General features: G+C 48.3%; 1 protein-coding gene and 1 long non-coding RNA gene across 3 annotated transcripts in view; one reads left to right on the top strand and one right to left on the bottom strand.

Moving 5' to 3' along the window:
• Window positions 1–10684: 10684 nt before the first annotated feature.
• DDC (dopa decarboxylase) overlaps window positions 10685–23741 on the bottom strand; it is a 94283-nt gene continuing 81226 nt past the window's right edge. Inside the window, exons 12-15 of the mRNA XM_069587322.1 lie at window positions 21832–21930; window positions 19251–19352; window positions 14164–14371; window positions 10685–11258 (exon numbers count right to left, since the gene is read on the bottom strand). Of these exons, the coding sequence (XP_069443423.1) occupies window positions 11245–11258; window positions 14164–14371; window positions 19251–19352; window positions 21832–21930 (423 nt within the window). The 3' untranslated portion in view covers window positions 10685–11244. The remainder of the gene's footprint in view (window positions 11259–14163; window positions 14372–19250; window positions 19353–21831; window positions 21931–23741) is intronic.
• LOC138439091 (uncharacterized) overlaps window positions 21446–23741 on the top strand; it is a 37643-nt gene continuing 35347 nt past the window's right edge. Inside the window, exon 1 of one of the 2 annotated variants that reach the window (XR_011256565.1) lies at window positions 21446–22460. This is a non-coding gene — a long non-coding RNA (uncharacterized lncRNA). The remainder of the gene's footprint in view (window positions 22461–23741) is intronic. The other variant, XR_011256566.1, reaches the window with a different exon arrangement.

Genomic DNA, 23741 nt, shown 5'->3' with positions numbered 1-23741 from the left:
GCCTCCTCCTCTCCTGCCTGTGGGCACTGCTTCCCCAGAAAGTGAGCGCCTGGCACCAGGGATGGAGAAAACGAATGTGCAGTTCCTGGAGCAACTAACAGCAGCTGACATTGAAATGCAGTCCTAAAGGAGTGTGAGATGGTACACTTCTTTTAGGACCTTTCTTTAAACATTTTTTAAAGTGGGCATAAAATAAAAGGGAATGATTGGACAATACCTTTTAAAAATAAACAAGGGAAAAGAGTAGCTCACAATTCATCTCTTGGATTAGATAGTAACAAAAGACTTTTTATTGTAATTCTTCATAATATACTAAATAATTTACTAGTTATAATTACCCAGAAAAAATGAAAATTAAAAACATTATCTTAAGACCAGCTTAATAGCTTTGTTTACTAGCTGTTTTTCTACTTGTATATTTAGAAATCATATCAATACTACATATTTGGGAAATAGCAATTTTCAGTGATTTTCATCACCAAAGTTTTAGTGATAGCATTTTGGAGAATTTGTATTATATAAACCACCACCTTAGCCTCCTAAGGTGTGTGTGTGCTAAGTCACTTCAGTAGTATCTGATCTTTGCCACCCTATGGATTGTAGCCTGCCAGGCTCCTCTGTCCATGGGATTTCAGGCAAGAATACTGGACTGGATTGCCATGCCCTCCTCCAGGGGATCTTCCAGGACCCAGGATTGAACTTGCGTCTTTTGCGTCTCCTGCATTGGCAGGCGAGTTCTTTACCTGGGAAGCCCATTGTTCACATATTAAAATTTCTCCAAGTGACATTAGCATTGCCACTTTACTTTTGCACATTTGACAGGAAAGCATTTCCCAATCCAGCAGTTTTTCCTTCCTGCATAGTTGGCAAAAATCTAACTCAATTCCATGCCCTGTATGAGTTTCAACCTCCCCCTCATCTATAAAACAAGAATAAGCATCTATAACCCAATATGTTATTGTAAGAGTTATGGTTAATATGAGCTCTAATACTTACATTGTCAAAGCAGACGCTGGCACATTGCAGACATTCAGCAGAAGCTGTGATCCTGTATTATATTTATTGGTACTACTAGTGTTATTAGTGATATTTGGGGGATTCAAGCCCTAATCTAAAGCAAGACCTTTTCTGTTACAAATGGGATATTTTAGAATACTGTCCTAATACTTTAGCATAATTTGTAAGAGTGTAGTGCTTGAGCTAGGCAGGTCTTCCACTTTCCTTCTGAGACCATACACTGTTTTTTGTTATTCTTGTTGTTGTTTTTCTGTTTAGTAAAAAATTTTAAACCTTCAAGGGAAGAAGTTTTCACTTACAGCAAACAGAGTGAAAGTTCTTGGTGTGAGGGATTCTGAGAGCTGGCCTCTCATTTCCATATTCATGAATATTATAAACATGATCTCCAACAAGTATCAAAGCACACTTCAGTAATCTCATTTGTTTTTAAGCAGAGGGAGAATATGGCCTCAAATAATGCTCATCTTCATCTGCCAGGAGAGTCACTTTAATTTTAAAAGTGGTGTGTTTGTAGGTCCAGGGAAATGGATGCGGTGGAGGGGATGTAGAAGCAGATGGAACAAGAGTCAGTTCTTTCTGGGTGGGATTCCTGATTGTGGCTGGACTCTGACCAAGTTCCCACCTTTCACCTCCTTAACTCAGCATTAAGGAAGAAGGCAGAGTGAAAATTGAGGATGGAGGGGATGAGTCCCTGCCTCCACCAGAGAAGTAAAGGGTGTGTGGACCTGGAGTGAATGAGATGTGCAATTTCAGTAACAGGTTTTCCCTAGCTCACTGGATGAACCATGAGGCTCTGACAGGCTCCCTGGCATCAGCAACATGAACGGAGCTGGTGAGTGGGGAGATGGGCCTCCCCTGAAACGGGTGGACAGAGCAGGAAAGGAACGACACACTTCTATTGCTTTCCTCCCGAATCCTCTGCCAACATGAGTCCATACCTCTGGTGCTTCCAGTTTAATACTGTATGTTGTGAGTTGCATTGTATCCCCCTACCAAAAAACATACATACATCCAACATCTGTGAATGTCACCTTATTTGGAAAGAAGATCTTTGCAGATGTAACTGAGTTAACCTGAGGTCATACAGGATTGAAATGGACCCTAATCCAGGGAACCGATGCTTCAGTAGAGAAGAAGGAAAGAGACACAGAGAGAAGACGACCACCTGAAGACGAGGCAGAAGTAGGAGGTATGCAGCCACACGCCAGAGAACACCTGGGCTGCCAGAGGCTGGAACAAGGAAGGATCCTCCCTGGGGCTTTGGAGGGAGTGTGGCCTGGCTGGCCTCGCCACTTCTGGATCCTGGCCTCCAGAACTCTGAGAGCAAATTTCTTTTCTTTTCAGCAGCCCTAGGAAGCTAACACATGGTATTCTTTTTTTTTTTTTTTTTCAGTTTTCTGACACTTATTCCCTGGAATTTGAGAATTTTTGTCTATTTATTTTTTAATATAAATTTATTTATTTTAATTGGAGGCTAATTACTTTACAATACTATGTTGGTTTTGCCATACATCAACATGAATCCACCACAGGGGTACACGTGTCCCCCATCCTGAACCCCCCTCCCACTTCTCTTCCTATCCCATCCTTCTGAGTCATCCCATTGCACCAGCCCCAAGCATCCTGTATCCTGCATTGAACCTGAACTGGCGATTTGTTTCACATATGATCATATACATTCAATGCCAGTTTCCCAAATCATCCCACCCTCACCCTCTCCCACAGAGTCCAAAAGAGTGTTCTATACATCTGTGTCTCTTTTGCTGTCTCACATACAGGGTTATCGTTACCATCTTTCTAAATTCCATATATATGCATTAGTATACTATATTGGTATTTTTCTTTCTGGCTGACTTCACTCTGTATAATAGGCTCCAGTTTCATCCACCTCATTAGAACTGATTCAAATGCATTCCTTTTAATGGCTGAGTAGTACTCCATTGTGTATGTGTACCACAGCTTTCTTATCCATTCATCTGCTGATGGACATCTAGGTTGCTTCCATATCTTGACTATTATAAACAGTGCTGTGATGAACATTGGGGTACATGTGTCTCTTTCAGTTCTGGTCTCCTCAGTGTGTATGCCCAGCAGTGGGATTGCTGAGTCATATGGCAGTTCTATTTCCAGTTTTTTAAGGACTCTCCACACTATTCTCCATAGTGGCTGTACTAGTTTGCATTCCCACCAACAGTGCAAGAGTGTTCCCTTTTCTCCACACCCTCTCCAGCATTTATTGTTTGTAGACTTTTGGATTGCAGCCATTCTGACTGGCGTGATATGGTACCTCATTGTGGCTTTGACTTGCATTTCTCTGATAATGAGTGATGTTGAGCATCTTTTCATGTGTTTGTTAGCCATCTGTATGTCTTCTTTGGAGAAATTTCTGTTTAGTTCTTTGGCCCATTTTTTGATTGGGTCATTTCTTTTTCTGGAATTGAGCTTCAGGAGTTGCTTGTATATTTTTGAGATTAATTCTTTGTCAGTTGCTTCATTTGCTATTTTCTCCCATTCTGATGGCTGTCTTTTCACCTTGCTTATAGTTTCCTTTGTTGTGCAGAGGCTTAAAGATCTAAATGTAAGACTGGAAACTATAAAACTGCTGGAGGAGAACATAGGCAAAACACTCTCCGACATAAATCACAGCAGGATCCTCTATGACCCACCTCCCAGAATTTTGGAAATAAAAGCAAAAATAAACAAATGGGACCTAATTAAAATTAAAAGCTTCTGCACAACAAAGGAAACACATGGTATTCTTATGCCAGAGGGGCTGGTGCTAGGTGGTGGAGGCGGAGTTCAGATTCTGACCCCACTACTCATGAGCTACCTCCAAGGACTGTGGGGGGATAAGTGGAGCTGACCTCTGAAGGGCATTGAGGCCAGAGCTGACCCCAGGAAAGAGCACCCAAGTGATAGGCATTGTTATGGGCAAGTCGTTTGCTGGACATGGGTTGCACAGATTAGAGCTTCTCACAGAAAAATAACCCATGCTGTTGGTGGTGTTTCTACTTTGTAATTTAGGCAGATTCTCTTATTTTCATAGACTGTTGGAATCTCAGATACAGAGAGAGATTAAAGGTCATGTACTGTAGTTTTCAGTCTCTTGGAAGAGTTTCCCCCACCATTTCTCAACTGTTGATTTTCCTGTCTCCAGCCAGCACCCACCGAGGTGGAGCATTTACTGACCTGTGAGATATCACATTCTATTTGCTGATAAGTTGACGTTTCACATTGAAAATAACTCTCCCTCTGTGTCACTTGCTCTTTGAGGCACAAAGACTCTTCATGTCAGAGTGAGGGTAACATTTGAAGACAGTTACCAAGTAAGGCCTCTCTGTGTCTTTCCCAATAAAATAGTCTTCCATTTTAACACTCCTCATGTGACTTGGCTCCTCTCTAATGCCTGGAAATGTCACTGAAACTTGTCCTCTGTTCACCTGTGCTGAACAGAAATGCAGAGACAGAGTTTTCGGTGACACAGAAAAGAATAGGTTTGTTGTTTTGCCAGGCAAAGGGGGCCATGGGAGGCTAATGCCCTCAAAATCATGTGTCCTGCCCTGGACGGGGTAGTGAGGAGTCATATAGTGTTCAAGGACAGGGCATGAGCAACTTGTGGACATTCTTCCGGTGGGCTGGTGGTGAGGTAATTAGGAGTCAGCGTCGGCAACCTTCTGGCTCCCTCTGGTCTGGGTTCCATGTGCTTGTGAGCGGCACACAGTTAATTTCCTCACCTGGTGAGGGTCTCAGCCTCTGCAAAACAGCCCAAAGGACATGGCTCAGAGTATTAGCTATAGTCCCTGAGGGGGAAATAAAGCCCTTGACTTTGTTTATTGGCTCACCTACTATCATTTTGTCTTGCTTGACTGTTTTCCTTTCTGTATTTTCTCACTTCTCTGAATAAATTTATTCTTAGACTAAAGTTCTCTGTAGACAAAAGGCAGGTGGAAGACACATGTGGGGATCTGTTCTGGGAAGGCCTCATAGGGTCCTGCTCGGTTACAGAGATATCACCGTCTCTTACCAATGGCAGGGTCTGGACGTGACTTCAACAGTCTGGACATTTTTGGAGTCTCCTGTATATGGGGTGTATACGCACAGTCTCCTATGTATGTCGTGGGGTCCTGTCTATATGAATTCACTGTTCTTTTCTTCCTCCTTTCTTCTTTCCCCAACCATCCATTTTGCATCTCTGCCTGTGGAATCACACTCAACTTCCTCCAAAATGATAGTTCCAAATTTATCCAATTCACACAAGCAACTTACTGTCATAGTACTTTCTTATTTTTTCTACTATTTATGACAAGTGTAGGTGATGGCAGGTGACACAGGAATACTGAAGAAATAAGTATTGATATCAAATGCAGTTTAAAAGAAAGCAAAAAAATGTTCTTATATAGCTGGAGATTTCCATGATTGAGAAAAGCAATGAAACAGTCCTTAGACCAAAAAGCCATTAGGCAAGCTCCATTCCTTTCCTCAAATACAGGCCTTCTGAATAAAAGACCAGCAATATTTGTTGCTAACCTGGACTCTCAGGTTAAGGGGCATAGGTATGAAGTCCATGGATGGTTGGAACCTGCTTCCTCTGGGGTCTTCCTTCTTATCCCTTGGGATAATCAGCCCACCTCTCCTTTGTTTTCAACTTATGAGTTTTTAATTTAATTTTTATTTTCTATTGAAGCAAGTCACTCCAGTATTCATGCTTAGAAAATTCCATGGACAGAAGAGCCTGACAGGCTACTGTCCAAAGGGTCACAAAGAGTCAGACACAACAGCATGAGCACACAGATAGTTGATTTACAATGTTGGGTTAGTTTAAGATATACAACAAAGTGATTCTGATATACAGATTCTTTTCCAGATTCTCTCCCCATATAAATTATTACAGTTCCCTGTGCTATAAAATGGGCTTTCCAGATATCACAGTGGTAAAGAATCCTCCTGCAATGCGGGAGACCTGGGTTTGATCCCTGGGTTGGGAAGATCCCCTGGAGAAACGAGCGGCTTCCCACTCTAGTATTCTTGCTTGGAGAATTCCATGGACAGAGCAGCCTGGTGGGCTACAGTCCATGGGGTCGCAAAGAGTTGGACACAAATGAGCTACTGAGCACGCACACACATGCTCCCTAATAGGCCCTTATGTTTATCTATTTTATATAAATTGCCAACATCTGCTGGATCATCGAAGAAGCAAGAGTTCCAGAAAAAAATCTATTTCTGCTTTATTGACTATGCCAAAGCCTTTGACTGTGTGAATCACAATCAACTGTGGAAAATTCTGCAAGAGATGGGAATACCAGACCACCTGACCTGCCTCTTGAGAAACCTATATACAGGTCAGGAAGCAACAGTTAGAACTGGACATGGAACAACAGACTGGTTCCAAATAGGAAAAGGAGCACATCAAGGCTGTATATTGTCACCCTGCTTATTTAACTTCTATGCAGAGTACATCATGAGAAACACTGGACTGGAAGAAACACAAGCTGGAATCAAGATTGCCAGGAGAAATATCAATAACCTCAGATATGCAGATGACACCACCTTTATGGCAGAAAGTGAAGAGGAACTAAAAAGCCTCCTGATGAAAGTAAAAGAGGAGAGTTAAAAAGTTGGCTTAAAGCTCAACATTCAGAAAATGAAAATCATGGCATCTGGTCCCATCACTTCATGGGAAATAGATGGGGAAACAGTGGAAACAGTGTCACACTTTATTTTTGGGGGGCTCCAAAATCCCTGCAGATGGTGACTGCAGCCATGAAATTAAAAGACACTTACTCCTTGGAAGAAAAGTTATGACCAACCTAGACAGTATATTCAAAAGCAGAGACATTACTTTGCCGACTAAGGTCCATCTAGTCAAGGCTATGGTTTTTCCTGTGGTCATGTATGGATGTGAGAGTTGGACTGTGAAGAAGGCTGAGCACCAAAGAATTGATGCTTTTGGACTGTGGTGTTGGAGAAGACTCTTGAGAGTCCCTTGGACTGCAAGGAGATCCAACCAGTCCATTCTGAAGGAGATCAGCCCTGGGATTTCTTTGGAGGGAATGATGCTGAAGCTGAAATTCCAGTACTTTGGCCATCTCATGAGAAGAGTTGACTCACTGGAAAAGACTCTGGAGAGTTGACTCACTGGAAAAGACTTTGATGCTTGGGAGGAATTGGGCGCAGGAGGAGAAGGGGACGACAGAGGATGAGATGGCTGGATGGCATCACTGACTCGATGGACGTGAGTCTGAGTGAACTCCGGGAGTTGGTGATGGACAGGGAGGCCTGGCGTGCTGCAAATCATGGGGTCACAAAGAGCTGGACACTTGAGCGACTGAGCTGAACTGAACTGAGTGTATATATTTTAATCCCAAGCTCCCATTTGTTAACCATAAGTCTATGTTCTGTGTCTGCAGCTGTTTCTGTTTTGTATAAGTTGGCCTGTATCATCTTTCTGAAGTCCACGTGGAAATGCTGTCCTATGACCCTTGTCTTTCTCTTTCTGACTTTCTTCACTTAGTGTGATCACTTTTAGGTCCATTTATATTGTTGCAGATGTCATTCTTTTATAGAGCTGAGTAATATTTTTGCTTCTTTTTTTTTTAAATCTTGGCTTTTCTACAAATTCCTCCTGTGTCAGGCATGGAGTCAGCAGGAATGAGATTCTCTATTGTCAGGAAATTTGGCTGCTTTCTGCATTTTAGGAAGGACGTATATGATTCCAGAAGGTATATTGGGTCGGATATAATAAGAGTTATATATTAGGTCTATGTCCCTGGCTCCTGACACAGAGCTCCTAAATCCTCTGGATTCTGTGGGTAACAGGAATCTCTTTTGTTCTAGGGAGGCTACTCTTGGCAGGTCCACAGACAGGGTAAAGACAGAGATGGTCACCATAGTGAGAAGGTGGGAATATTCAGCACCATCCCATCCCCACCTCCAGTGGGGAAGGGGGACCAGAGACTTGGGTTAATCACAGTGGCCAGTGATTTAATCAACCAGTGATGTACTGGAATCTCCATGAAAACTCCTAATCAATAGGGTTTGGAGCACTTTCACACTGGTGATGGCATCACTGACTCCATGGACATCAGTTTCAGCAAGCGCTGGGAGTTGGAGATGGGCAGGGAAGCCTGGCATGCTGTAGTTCATGGAGTCGCAAGGAGTTGGACATGACTGAGCAGCTGAACTGACTGACTGAGCACATCAGGCTGCTTGGAGAGCCATGCCCTCGAGGAAGTGGGGGTGGGGGATGGAAGCCCCCCACTCCCTCCCGCTGCCCCATCCTATGTCTCTCTTCTATCTGGTTGTTCCTGAGTTGTATCCTTCATGTTAAACTTGAGGATGCAAATAAAGTAACTTCCTGAGTTCTGTAAACTGTTCTGGCCAACAGTGGATCTTGACATGGGAGCGATGGGAACCCCTAATATACAGCAGGTCAGGTAGGAGGCCAGGAGGCCCGGGCTGGTAGTGAGGTGAGGGTATTTGAGGGACTGAGCTCTTCACAGGTGGGGTTGGATGCTGACTCCAGGCAGTGCTGTCAGACGGGTGGGAAACTGCTGTTGGAAACCAGTCCATGTTTTTGGTGCCAGGAGGGAAAACCCTTTCATTTGTGGTCAGAAGTGTCAAAAGAAAAAACAGGTTTCTTGGCATCAAGATGTTAGGTGTGTCTAGATGGATCTGGGATTTTCCCTGTGCTCACTGGAGCTGCCTGTTATCGGGAGATGCTAGCTGGTCCCAGGGCCAGCGGGGGTCTGTGCACTGCATCCGGACACTGGGTTGGTTATGAAGATGCTGCACAGATAGGTTAAGCTGCACAGTGCAGACCTTCAGAAACTTCCCCACATTGGGCTGTTTGGGGATTGTCTGGTTAGGGTCAGGGTCCAAGACTCTACCCTGGGAGGCGAAGATGGGCTTTTCCCAGAAGGGAGTGAAAGCTCCTCACTGCCAGTTATCCTGAGAAATGGCTTTTCTGGGCAAGAGACAGCACACTTGGAACTGAATGACTAAGAAAGTGTGAATTCCAGACTGCCATGTTCCAGACCTCATGCAGAAAAGTCACTAGACCTCTTCCTCATCTGGAAAATGGGAATAATAGTTGATAACTTTAAAATAAGTATTAAATAAATATTAAAATATTTACAACATAGAGAACATGCCATGAGGATGTGTGTTAAATAAACTGGAAGTATGCCCTTCTGTTCCGAGGCTGGGTAATTTGGGGTTTGATCACGGTGCTATGGAAATGCCTAGAGAGGACCAGGGTAGGGGGAACTGCCACGAGTTAGCTAGAAATGAGCCAGAAGTGGGCAAGCTGCAGTCTCTCCTGGGTCTACATTCCAGCTGAGGTGTAAGATTCCCCGACACAAAGATCCAGCCCGGTCAGTGGGGAGTTCTTTATTCATCCACCAGCTTCCTGCTCCCTGTCTGCCCATGCCGCCTGGCAGCATCTCTGCCATCATCTGCTGCCCTGTCTCCTGCCTCAAACACAAATCTGGGTTGTCTTTCCAAAGTGCATTTGTGGATCAGCTGGGTGGAGCCGCTCCCAAAGGTTGTGGGCTGCAGCTGCGTTGGTGACTCAGGCCCCACGTAGGGGGCCCTGCAACAATCTTAACTCCAGAGCACACTCGGGGCAGACAGCCTCACTGTACGAGGCAGGCCCCTCGGCCTCCACACTGTGATCTGAGCTCAGATGACCACCCTCTGCGGCTCCTGACGTGGCGGCACCAGTGGGTACCCTTGGCCCATCCCACATCCCCACGCTGTGTGGGAGGCCAGGTCTGTCCACTGATGGGCAGAGAACAAATGAGCTGACCAAACGAGAGGGGGGCCACATGGCATCTGATGTGCTAACAGATTTCAAAAACACAGGTAATTCAGCTACATGCACGTACATCACAGGGATTTTTAAAATTCAGATAGCCCTGATAATAATTCAAGGTCCCATTCTGAGAGTGTTTTTGACAATTCTATAGTCTCCAAAGAATAAAAACTTGTCTTGGGATTAAAATATATGTGTTTCGAAGAATAAAGAGTTTTAAAGAAAGATCAGTGATTTGGACAAAACCTGCATCTTCCTGATATTTCTGTGTAAAGAGAACCTTCAGGTGTTTATTAGTCGTGATGCCCCAGGGCAGGAGCCTAACCCGATAAGGAGAGCAAGGCCCTGGAAGCCTTTCTCACCACGCCCGCAGAACGTGGTCTCTGGCTGTGCCTTGATTCTAAATTTACTGATGTTTCTTTAGAAGCTGAAGTCATTTCCAACGCATATGTTGCTATGACATCTAGAACAGTGGCTGATGCGCTAAGCCGCTTTAGCCGTGTCTGACTCTTTCAGACCCTATGGACTGTAGCCCGCCAGACTCCTCTGTCCAGGGGATTCTCCAGGCAAGAATGCTGGAGTGGGTTGCCATGCCCTTCTCCGGGGATCTTTCTGACCCAGGGATTGAACCTGCATCTCTTGCCTCTCCCGCATTGGCGGGCAGGTTCTCTACCACCAGCACCACCAGGGAAGCCCACCAGACATGTACTAGGCACTGCCTGAATGCTTCCCGACTAAATGAATGTCATTTAAACACATCCAGGAACGTCATATCTTTAGCTGTTTTGAAAGGATAAGTCCACATGATAACAGTCGATTTTCTACGGAATAGAACAAGATGCTCATCAGACACAATACGCATAACACTTCACATTGTTTATTAAGCATTAAGCCACGTGACAGAACAATTTAAATCCCACAGGTATAAATCCCATAATCATAGATCACCCCGGACGATATTTCAGTAAGGCTTTAGCCCACTGACAACTTCAAAGGCATAGAAACATATGATTTTTAATCAACAGAAGTCAGAGTCAAATAATAAATAAAAGCTACATTCACTGAGGTTAACTCGTAGCACATAATATTTCTTCATTGATGAGTGGCTAAGAAGGTGCAATCATGGGATTCTTTCTGGATAACTCTGGGAAAAGATTGAAGGCAGGAGGAAAAGGGGATGACAGAGGATGAGATGGTTGGATGGCATCACTGGCTTGATGGACATGCATTTGAGTAAACTCTGGGAGTTGGTGATGGATGATAAAGCCTGGCGTGCTGCAGTCCATGGGGTCACAAAGAGTCAGATACGACGGAGCCACTGAACTGAACTGGAGAAGAAGCATGTGCCACATACAGGCTGGGTTCCAAGGAGCTGGGCTGATACAGTTTCCTCTCATCCCAGTCTTCAGATAATTTCAATTTTTGATCTCTACAGGGGAAAAAAAGAACAGGAGCATATGGCTATGTTTTAAAAATGTGAAAGAATTTTGTATACTCCTCCCTGGAACACAGAGAAGGAATATACTTTCTCCATCTGTGAAATAGAAAAGAGTTTGAACTGGAAGAAATTAGCTTTTATTGCCAATCTGGCTTCTCCAGGATTGTTGTTGTTTTGTTGCAAAGTTATGTCTGACTCTTTTGCAACCCCATGGACCACAGCCCACCAGGTTTCTCTGTTCGTTGGATTTCCTGGGCAAGAATACTGGAGTGGGTTGCCATTTCCTTCTCCAAGGGATCTTCCTGACCCAGGGATCGAACCCGTGTCTCCTGCACTAACCAGAGGATTTTTACCACTGAGTCACCTGGGAAGCCCCTTCTCTATGATACATTTTATTAATGTCAACTAGAGTCTTGGCCCCATTTCCTACCTTATGTAAAATAGGGTAGTTCCTTCTTTCCTTCAGAACTGTGACCATTACATTTGATATAAACTTACATAAGCACAAGGGGTTTCAGCCTTGACTCAGTGGTAAAGAATCTGCCTGCCAACGCAGGAGACAGGGGATTGATCCTTGGGTTGGGAAGACCCCCTGGAGGAGGGCATGGCAACCCACTCCAGTATTCTTGCCTGGAGAATCCCATGGACAGAGGAACATGATGCACTGAAGCCCATGGGGACCACAAAAAGTCAGACACGGCTGAGCACGTTAACATAAGCACAAGTAAAACCAAGGTATTAAGATTTTCATCACTCTAATTAATCTAATTTTCATCACTCTAATTAATCTGACTAAAACATATAGGCATTGGGATTTACTATTGTATCCTCCATTTAAAAAATTTTCCCTTTCTGTTACCTTTGGAATTGATGACAAGTATAGTGAAGGACAGGGAAGCTGCAGTCCAGGGGGTCACAGAGCCGGATGTGATTTAGTGGCTAAACAACAAATAACAACTCCACATGGGCCTCCCAGGCGGCGCTAGTGGTAAAGATTCCGCCTGCCTGTGCAAGAGACCGGAGACGTGGGTTCAGTCCCCAGCGGGAAGATCCCCTGGAGGAGGGCGTGGCAACCCACTCCAGTATTCTTGCCTGGAGAATCCCCGTGGACAGAGGAGCCTGGCGGGCTACAGTCCATGGGGTCGCAAAGAGTTGGACATGCCTGAAGCACACACGCATATTAACTCCAGAGTAACTGTTACTGCTATCAGAGACCTGCCTCTGTTTCATATGAGTTTTCTGAGCTAAAGTCTCCTGTGTTGTTCCAGGCATAGGGGAATAAGATACACAAACATAGAGTCGCAGAAATGTTCCTCTAGAGTGTTTGCCTGTGTGGTTTTGTTTTGAATTTATATTATTCCCCCCACATATACACCCCCACCACACACAGAGATGCTTATTGTGGAGCAGTGGAATAATCTGGAGCTATAGGCCTCTTCCCAACACCTTCCTGAGATGCTCAAGCTCTAACTGGGGTGTTGCTCCCTGAAGGGTGATCCCTCAGCTTATGAGCAGCAGCCCTTTAGGAAAGGGGTTTGCTGAGCCAGGAAAAGGACCTGATATTTCAGGACACACCCTGACAGAGGGGTCTCTGACCTCTTGGGCCAGAAGCCTGGGATGGAACTCTCACATAAATAAAATGCAATATGTAACTTCTGATTTTTTGAGCACTACACAGTAGTCCCCAACTTTTTCAGCACTGGGAACTGGTTTTGCCAAGGAAAATTTTTCCACCAACCATTTGTGGGGGATGGTTTAAGGATGATTCAAATGTGTTTCATTTATTGTAGACCTTATTTGTATAATTATTATATTAGCTCCACCTCAGATCATCAGGCATTAGATCCTAGAGGTTGAGGACCACTGCACTATAGTGTTAATATCTCAGGTACTCATAGTTAAAATTAAGAGCCCAGAAGATCAAGTTGTATGCGCTCAGCAAACTAATTCCATCACACATTTAGGTTTTGCATCCCCGGTGGATGATGACAGATGGGCATAAAGCAGAAAAAGAAAGAAAGAAAAGTTGGAATGAGGATGCAATGGCTGGAGCACAAACAACCATTTTGGGCCATAAGACAGATGTTCTATGTTGATGCTAAAAATAGCAGGGAAGCAAGAAGGAAGGATTCTGGGATTCTGATGATTCTTGAAACCCCACTCTTGCCCCTTGATTGCCTTTCTTTAAACTCTTTTTCAGTTCAGTTCAGTTGCTCAGTTGTGTCCAACTGTTTGCAACCCCATGAAGTGCTCTTTTCAGAGAGATATAAATCTCTTACTTGTTTAATATAAAAAAGAAAGAAAAGCAGAAGCTCTTACCACCTACCTCCCCCAAGTGGGGCAAAAGGAAAAAGAAAGAAATCAAGGTGGTGTAAAAACTCCGATGGAATGACATTCAGAAAATAACCTAATGTCAAGGCTCTAAAGATCCTTGTAGTTCAACAGACATTGTTCCAACTTGTTGTCAATGCTGCGTTTGTGCAGATGTTTTCTCACAAGTCACCTGCCCACTGTCTTTAGGGTTTCTATAACTGATGCACAATAGTTTAACCTTTTCTTTCTCTAAATCAACGTGAACTTGGCCCTTCCTGACAGCAAACCAGCAGTCATGTCAGACTCCTTTTTGAGTGTTTCCACCCATTTTCATTTATCTACCATTTGCCAGTTTATAAGTTGCTATGATTGTAAGTTGGGGGGAACACTGAAGAAAGCTGAGGGGATATTACAGAGATGTATGACTGATAGTCTCAAATAAAAGAGTACAAAGTAGAAATCTATAGAAGTTTCTAAAGACTCCCTATGTGGTATGTTCCCTCCACTTCTCCAGACCAGACAGGGCTGGTTCTCTCTCCCTCTCTTTGGGGTGGAGAGAATTCGGCCCCACAGGGTGACTTACCTGCCTTTTCCTCCCCCTGTGCTCTTAACACTGCGGCTGCCATCTCCTGGATGTGCTCCCAGGCCAGCTGCACGTGGGCCAGCTCCACTGTGCGTGAGCAGATGGCAAAGCGCAGCACGAACCGGTCTCTCAGGGAACAAGGGACCAAGTGGATTTTTTTGGCACTGTTTATGCTTTCCAGAAGAGCTTCATTCAGTTTGTTGGAACCCTGCAGATTGAGAAAGGCGGTACTCAAATCTTTGGACGCTCAAACATGCCACACGAAGACTGGTAGGTGTTGGGTGATACAGTCCCAGGTCAGCAGGAAAACCACCTCACCACAGGCCTTCCGTTTGCAGTCATAAAAAGCTCAGCTAAGTAACCGTGACGTGGGCCCAAGAGAGGGCTGCCTTCCCTGCACAATTCCTGCTGTTCCGGTGCTGCCAAAAGGCAAGCCTTCTGTGACCCAGGTTTACAGAGAAAAAACGAAGCTTCCTAGACATGTCACCTGTAAGTTGATAAGCTTATCAATAACCTCAGATACGCAGATGGCACCACTCTTATGCCAGAAAGTTGATGAAAGTGAAAGAGGAGAGTGAAATAGTTGGCTTAAGGCTCAACATTCAGAAAACTAAGATCATGGCATCCGGTCTCATCACTTCATGGCAAATAGATGGGGAAACAGTGGCTGACTTTATTTTTCTGGGCTCCAAAAGCACTGCAGATGGTGACTGCAGCCATGAAATTAAAAGATGCTTACTCCTTAGAAGGAAAGTTATGACCAACCTAGATAGCATATTAAAAAGCAGAGACATTACTTTGTCAACAAAGGTCCATCTAGCCAAGGCTATGGTTTTTCCAGTGGTCATGTATGGATGTTACAGTTGGATTATAAAGAAAACTAAGTGCAGAAGAACTGATGCTTTTGAACTGTGGTGTTGGAGAAGACTCTTGAGAGTCCCTTGGACTTCAAGGAGATCCAACCAGTCCATCCTAAAGGAGATCAGTCCTGGGTGTTCATTGGAAGGACTGATGCTGAAGCTGAAACTCCAATACTTTGGCCACCTGCAAAGAGCTGACTCATTTGAGAAGACCCTGATGCTGAGAAAGATTGAGGGCAGGAGGAGAAGGGGACGACAGAGGATGAGATGGTTGGATGGTGTCACCTACTCAATGCACATGGGTTTGGGTGGACTCCGGGAGTTGGTGATGGACAGGGAGGCCTGGAGTGCTGCGGTTCATGGGATCGCAAGGAGTCGGACATGACTAAGAGACTGAACTGAACTGAACTGATGAGCTGAAACAGCAGAACTGTATAATGGCACCAGGGAATGGAAACATACAGAAGAAATCTCACAGTAAAGTAAGTCTCCTGCACACGAAGCTTGAAGCTGTGAAATTTCCAAGATGAGAGAGTGCGTTCTCATGTCCACCCACGTTAGCGTGTCTGGTGCGCCACGTCACACGCCCGCATGCTCTGCAGGCTGTGCTCTCGGGTCCTTTGCTGCACAGTCATGGTTACAGTGCAGTAGGTGAGTGAAGTGAAGGTCGCTCACTCGTGTCCGACTCTTTGCGACCCCATGGACTATACAGCTCATGGAACTCTCCAGGCCAGAATACTGGAGTGGGTAGCCTTTCCCTTCTCCAGGGGATCAGAGTGCAGTAGGGAGGTATCTTTGTTTCATACCCAGGAAGTCTGGAAGCAAGCATAAAAGCAGCGGTGCTATACCTGGTCCTACGGTGCTATTCAAGGTACTGTACTATGAGATTAAAAAGGTTTTCTCTATTTTTTGTTTATTTTTAATGTAATATTTGTGTGAAAAGTTACAAACCTATTACAGTATAGTACTCTATAGCTGATTGTGTTAGTTGGGTGCCTAGGCCAATTTCACTAAACCTACATACAGACTAAACTCAGTGAATGCATCCTCGGAATGGAACTCCTTCCTATGTAGGCAAGTGCTGTGTAGAAAATGAAGCGTGATAGTCAGCTTCTGGCTAGAGTCTTGGAAAACTGTCCTCGAACTATGGACCAAAGGACCATCAGCAGCCCCCTTCTGGAGGGGAGCAGCTCACCAGCCTTGGACAGGGGGCCGGGGGCCCGCACCCCATACCGAGAGGACCACATGGGGAAAATGCATTACAGACTGGGGGCCGTGGCCCTCCCGTCTGGTCGGTCCGGTTCCCCTTCTCATCCCCGCCCACCTCTCAGCCTTCGTTCTGTCCCCAGGCAGTGACTCCAGCCCCACACGCCTTCTGGCTGACGTAGAGGGCCTGCACGTGGGGCCAGCGTCCTGGGTCACGTGACCGTGGTAGACTGTACTCTTCTTGCTCCATCTTGAGAGCAGGGAGGACAGTGGGAAGAGAAAAGTCCTGGTCAGCCGGAGACGGGACCCGGGCCTCATGTCTCTGCAGTCTGCAGGTCACCGACTGGCGTGAGGCTATGTGCTGTGGCCCGTGGACAGCGTGTGGGCCCAAGGCCACCTAGGAACTGCTGCTGCGCACCAGATCCAGCCAGGGCCGGTTCTGCTCCAGGATGAGGGTGAGAAGGAGGAAATGATGGTTTGAAAGGATGGAACTTTACCAGGAAGACGTAATGGAAGAGCAAATGCCTGAAAGTGCCAAACGCAGGAAATAAAAGCAAGCAACTCAGGAAAACTTTGCTCGCTATTTTCAAATGGATTGGACAAGGTTTGTTTTCTACTAAACAGAGGCAAAGACAGAAAACAGTCTGAGGTGTAAGAACAGTAGCAGCAGCAGAGACTTGACATCCAGAGCCGATGGCAACACGGCAAAGAAAAGCATAGCAAGATAGCAGATGCGAGGCAGAAAATGAGCAACATGCCTGCACAGCACGCTTCCTCAAGGAGAAACTGATTCACGCAATAGAAATAACAAGTTTCACAGAAGAAACGTTTCGCTTTCTGAGAAGCCCCTAGGCTTCCAGGGCGGGAAGGGACATGCAGGCAGGTTTGCCCAAGTAAATGGGGAGGAGAAAATAAAAGTCTTGACTTTGACAACACAATGCTCGTCGAAAGAAGCCAGTCATAGAAGCCAGCACAGTGATGATCCCATTAACACAAATGTCTGGAGCAGACAGATCCACAGAGAGAGAAAGTAGATCCCTGGCCCTAGGGATGGGGCTGGGGCTTCTCTGGGGGAGAATGAAGATGTTCTCAAGCTAGACTGTGGGGATGGCCGTGCAACCACAGGGAAGGCTAGGCATCACTGAAATGGATACTTTATATGGACAGAGAGTATAGTATGTGGATGATATCTCAACAAAACTGCTAAAAACTAAGAAAATTAAAATCCTTCAAGAACACTGGCAGTAAAAACAAAAACAACTGCACGATGGCAAACACATCAGGCATATTGGCTGCCAACACCAGCGCAGACTGAATCGCCCCTCTGGTCACCCTGTGGGGCCCTGCTCCTAGCACCAGAGGAGACGTCTGCCCTCCTGTGCTCAGCTGTCTGTGATGCTCTGCCCTCCTGTGCTCAGGTGTCTGTGAGATGCTCTGCCCTCTTGTGCTCAGGTGTGTGTGTGATGCTCTGCCTTCCTGAGCTCAGGTGTGTGAGATGCCCTCCCTCCTGTGCTCAGGTGTCTGTGATGCGCTCCCTCCTGTGCTCAGGTGTGTGTGAGATGCTCTCCCTCCTGTGCTCAGGTGTGTGTGAGATGCTCTCCCTCCTGTGCTCAGGTGTGTGTGAGATGCTCTTCCTCCTGTGCTCAGGTGTGTGTGAGATGCTCTCCCTCCTATGCTCAGGTGTGTGTGAGATGCTCTCCCTCCTGTGCTCAGGTGTGTGTGAGATGCTCTCCCTCCTGTGCTCAGGTATCTATGTTATGGTCTCCCTCTGTGCTCACGTGTCTCTGTGAGATGCTCCGCCCTCCTGTGCTCAGGTGTGTGTGAGATGCTCTCCCTCCTGTGCTCAGGTATCTATGTTATGGCCTCCCTCTGTGCTCATGTGTCTCTGTGAGATGCTCCGCCCTCCTGTGCTCAGGTGTGTGTGTGATGCTCTCTCCTGTGCTCAGGTGTGTGTGAGATGCTCTCCCTCCTGTGCTCAGGTATCTATGTTATGGTCTCCCTCTGTGCTCACGTGTCTCTGTGAGATGCTCTCCCTCCTGGGCTCAGGTGTGTGTGTGATGCTCTCTCCTGTGCTCAGGTGTGTGTGTGATGCTCTCTCCTGTGCTCAGGTGTCTGTGTGATGCTCTCCCTCCTGGGCTCAGGTGTGTGTGTGATGCTCTCTCCTGTGCTCAGGTGTTACTGTGTGAGGCTCACATCTCCCTGCCAGCTCTCGTGTCAGGACTCTACTCTCTTGCCTCCCGGTTGTTCCATGAGTGGTTCTCAACAGCCCTCAAATCCTGCAGAATCGGTGTGGGGAGGGAAGGGGAAGACCATGGCCACGTCTGGATGGGCAGCACCTTGACAATGTGACTGAGTCCATGGTGCCTTCTGCTGCCTCCCTTTGTGGACTTGGACATGGAGACCTGACACAGAGTTGACTCTGCAAATGGAAAGCTCGCCAGAGAGTGGTCAGGGCGTTAGAGCTAAGCTAATGGCTTCTTCCACACGAGGCTAGTTGATAAGGGTCTGTGTGAGCAGTGCCCCTTGCGGCCTGTGGAAAACATGGTTGTGATTGTCACCAAAGGTGGCTGATTCCCTCAGACAGCAGAAAGACATAACCCCAGGGAACAGCGTCCCTCGAACCCCTATTGCACCAGCAGCTGGGGGGCATACAGGGTCAAGTCAGTGGGTCCCAAGTGAGCCAAGACTGGCTCCTCACAGGCTCCCAGGTGCTGGTCCAGGGACCATGCTTGGGCCGGTGAGCCCATGCATGGGTCAGCCCTTCAAGGATCTCCATGGCACAGCTAGGTTGATGGGGAAATGGCCAGCATCCTCACACCAGGCACACATGGGCAGGGAGTCTGAGTGCCCTGGAGAAGGGCGGGGGCTGCGGGAAGTCAGACTCGGGAGCTGGGACCAGCAGCCTGGAGAACTGGTGGGGATCAACGCAAGGTCTCTGGGGAGCTCAGTCGATGTAATGAATGACCGCTTCCTCTCTTTCCAGTCAAGAAAACGCAGACAATGAAGTCAACTTAGATATACCTTTAGCCGGAAACAGACCAGTCCCAGAGTGACTTCTGCACAGATTTCAAAGCGGGCGTCCTGGCGCACCAATGCCTCAAATGCATGGGCTAGCTGGACGTGCTGGAAAGGGAAGGGACATCTGTCTGAGTCTTTTGTCACGACTTGTTTCAGAAGTTCACCACCTAGAGAACAGCATCAGACCACGCGTCTGGAACTCATGACTATGCTTTAGCCATTTTCTTCCAGCATTGATGTCACCCATGTCCTGGCTGTCCCCACAGAGGGTGAGAAACTTGCTACCAGGGGAAAGGGGCCACCATCTTCAGAAAAACACCTCTTGTCATCTTCTGTTCAGAGGACTGTGTTCATCACATCTTTTAGAATTTTAGGCCAAATGTTGCCAGGAGGGATTTAAACTTTTCAGAAGAGAGGTCGCGCCAGTGGTAAAGAACACGCGAGCCAATGCGGGAGACAGAAGAGGCCTGGGTTCGGTCCCTGGGATGGTAAGATCTCCGGAGGAGGGTGTGGCAACCACTCCAGTATCGTGCCTGGAGAATCCCACGGACAGAGGAGCCTGGCAGGCTGCAGTTTATAGGGCTGCAAAGAGTCAGTCACAGCTGAGCACAAGGACACACACACTTGAAGAGACAGTGGACAACATCAGCTGGGGAGCCGGGCACTTCCCCGTCCTGTCCTGGTGCTGGCCCATGGTGCAGGGGCGTGCTCAGTCGCTTCCGTCAAGTCCAACTCTTTGTGACCCCATGGACTGCAGCCCGCCAGGCTCTTCTGTCCATAGGATTCTCCAGGCAAGGATACTGGAGTACTGGAGTGGATTGCCATTTCTTCCTCCAAGGGATCTTCCTGACTCATGGATCTAACCCGCATCTCTTGCATCTCCTGCATTGACAGGTGGATTCTTTATCATTAGCGCCACCTGGGAAGCCCAATACCACCACAACCGTGCCCATTCTGCAGACCAGGAGACTGAGGCTGGTTCTAACGCAGTTGCCCAGCACCAGAGCTCCCTCTCTGCAGCTGTTTGTTATTCCACAGCATCTGCTGCCACAGTGAGACCCTCGTCAGCCCCAGGCTGCCACCTATCCCCGAACCAGCCTGTACTAAACACGGAGGTGTTTACAGAGACCAAGAGCTGGTTCACACAGTACGTGATCTGAGAACCAGCTCACCCAGGTCTCAGCACCCATGGAGCTCATCCTGAACCCTGGAATCCAGTGTGGGGCTCACTGACAGGTGCCCAGGGAGCATCTGAGCAGAGATCGCATTGCTCAAAGTGTTGGGACAGAAACGTCATTAATTTTTTTTGGAATATAGCTGCTTCACAATGTTGTGTTAGTGTCTGCTGTAAAGCACAGTGAGTCAGCCATATGTGTACATATCTCCTCTCCCTCCGGAGCCCCCCTCCCTTGCAGCCCACGCCTCCAGGCCATCGCAGAGCACTGAGCTGAGCTCCCTGGGCTGTGCAGCAGCTTCCCACTATCTGTCTATTCCACACGTGGTAGTGTGTGTCTCTCCGTCCTAATCTCCCAATTCGTACCCTCCTCCCCTCTCCCCGCTGTGTCCTCTGTCTGTGTCTCTCTTCCTGCCCTGCAAATAGGTTCCTCTGCGCCGTTTTTCTAGATTCCACATGTATGAGAAACACCACCGTTTCCATGAGGGGTCCCCAGGCGGTGATGAATCTGGCGCCACTAGAGGGCTCCAGAGACTGCTGGCAGGGGATCCCCTCAAGCTGGGTCCTGGAAGCTGGACACCTGCCGGGATGTATCTGGCTCCTAGGAGGGCAGGGTCGGTCCCCCTCAGGGAATCATGAAGCGCCTGCTTCCCGGAGCTTCCAGCAGGAATCACCCTCGTGAGATGAACTACTTGTGCTTCGCCTTCTTTCCCCAGAGCAGCTGAATCCTCATCCAGCTTCTGCGCACAGGCTCCCCACGGGAGAACTCACGGGCCCGCTTCCATGTCCTTTCCGTTCTCTTCGCACAGAGACGCCCCAGACCCTTTACAGCCCCCCAGCAGCCTCCTGAGCTGCATGGGTGCCGGTGTGCGTGGCGCTGCGGAGCCCGAGCCGCAGCCCGCTCCACAGGGAGGGGCCTGCAGCCATTCGCCCTGCCCGCAGCCGCCCGGCGCCGCCCCCAAAGCGAGCCTCTGCAGGGCTGCCCCGCTCCCCTGCCGCCTGAGGGCCCCCGTCCTCAGGGTGGGGCCGCAGCTGAGGACGCCAGCAGGGAGGACCGGCTGGAACCTGGCAGGCCGTCCACAGCCAGCTAAGTGAGTGGGTCTCCGCGGGCCTGCTTCCTCAGTTGCTTAAAAAAGGAAAAGAGCAGGGTATACATACTGCTATTAGAGCAGGGGATGGCAGCCCCAGTACTCTTGCCTGGAGAATCCCGTGGATGGAGGAGCCTGGCGGGCTGCGGTCCGTGGGGTCGCACAGAGTCGGACACGACTGAGCCACGTTCACTTAGGCACACTGCGCTGTGCTGTGCCGAGTCGCTCAGTTTCCCGTGCCCTGCTTGACAACGTCTTACTTCATTTCTCAGGTCTAAGACCTCCCTAACGTCAGCTGGATAAATAATGACAGCAGACTCACCTTGCGGATATAGGCCTGCAGTCCCTTGACTCCGTACATCCTAAAAACAAACCACATCTTCAAAGAGCGGAACCTCCGGCCCAGCGGCAGCTGCCAGTGCTGAAATCAGACACAAGACGGCAGCTCGGTGAGGACTGTGCCAAGGGCTGGCTTCCTTTTCGACTCATGGACTGGCTTGTTTCTCCTGAAGGCAGTTAGTTTTCTGGAGACCGACCCTCCGGCTGCCACAAGGGCGAAGCCGACAGCAGGGGAGTGCGCGGTGCAGCCAGAAGCTCTCTTTACAAAGCTCCGAGATGTCTGCGGAGTGCGCGCAGGGACCAGACCAGTGTCGGGCTCAGATGCCACTGTGAGCGGACGGGGGAGTGTGGCCCTGCCCCTCGGGCCTACAACCCAGGAGGGGCGGGAGGGGAAAGTTCACTGATTTCTCTGCCTACAGGAAACAGGAAGGGCGCTGCAGATCCCCACGCCCTCTGCTGCGCATGCCCCGTGACGCCCATTCTCTAGCGCAACGTGCATCTTCTTCCTGCCTCACAGGCCGCCATGGAACACGCGGGACATCGCGCGAGCCTTCCTGAGTTTTCCTGCGTTTGTCAGCTGCCCGGGTGTGACACTCTCCAGTGGTTGTCAAGGTACCAAAGCGAGCAGGAGTGGACACAGAGGGGACAGGGTGCAGGGACATTTGGGAAGATAAAGATAAAAACATCCTGATTTTTACATGGCCACTTCCTATTGGAGCTTCTAAAGGAGATGAGGGGCACAGGGGTTTTCTCTCCATCTTCGTTCTCCGTGGGCAGCCCACAGAGCCCAGAGACGGACTTCCTGCTGGGCATGGGGCAATGCCACTCAGGGGGTTGGGGTGCACCGTGGCTGCACGAGGGGCAGAGCAGGCTTGGGGGCCACTGCTGCTCTAGGGAATGCACCCCCGGCCATGGCACCCCACTTCTGAACTGCAGTGAAAGCACCAGGGGTTCTGCAGAAGCTTCTCGAGTTGCAAAGAGAAACACGAGGGCAAGACTGAGGTTCAGAAGCACCCAGCACAGTGTCACTGCTGTTTACAGCGGGCACTGTGTGGATGCACAGGCCATCTCACTTTATCTTCCTAACCACGCTGGGAACAGGGCTTAGGAGCTCTGTTTTATCCGTGAGAAAGCAGGCATCTGGGAGCTAATGATGCGCCAGGCCAGAGGGCCCCAGTCGTGCCCACTGACGCCCGCTGTCCTCTATGTAGCTGTGCGTTTGCAAGCTGCTGGGGAGTCTTAGTAAAAACTAACCTCACATACCTTTTTAGAAAACCCACTGTCACCCCACTGAGTAACTAACTAGACACTAACTAGAGCCCAGTGGTCCCTTGCTTACAGGTCGCTGCACTCCCCAGCAGCCTCCAAGAAACTAAAATGTGAATGAAATGGAACACTGGAGAGGATAGCAAGGGGAAATTGATTCCCATGGCACAAGAGTAAACACGCACGCAGTTGAACTGTGTTTATTCCAGCATCACCCTAAAATGCCGTCACTGCCTCTCTGGGGCCTGAGGCAGGACTGGGCCAGCTTCCCCGGAAGCAGGGCCTGTGCACCCAGTCTTTCCCCCCAGCCCTGACCAGACGTAAGTCTGGGGAGGAGAGGGCTGGGCTTGTTAGCCACTTTCGCTCCCAGCTCAGAGCAGCCCCGCAGCAGCACAGTGGTCCTGCCTAAGGAAGGAGGATCGACACGAGGGCTGCCATCTGTGGCCTTCTGATTCCCCTGACCCTTGTTCTCCCACTGCCCTGGGGACGGTGGCTCAGGCACACAGCCTGAGCGTGGGACCGAGGGCCCACACGATCTGAGGATACTTCTCTGCCTCACAGAGGAATATGAGCACGGGCAGCATCATTCCATCCAAACCTCAGATCTGCTGTCACTGGGCTCAGTGC

The sequence above is a fragment of the Ovis canadensis genome, chromosome 4, assembly GCF_042477335.2.
Source record: "Ovis canadensis isolate MfBH-ARS-UI-01 breed Bighorn chromosome 4, ARS-UI_OviCan_v2, whole genome shotgun sequence".
Lineage (NCBI taxonomy): Eukaryota > Metazoa > Chordata > Mammalia > Artiodactyla > Bovidae > Ovis > Ovis canadensis.
The sequence above is the reverse complement of the archived record's forward strand: the minus strand, read 5'-3'. Positions and strand labels throughout refer to the sequence as shown.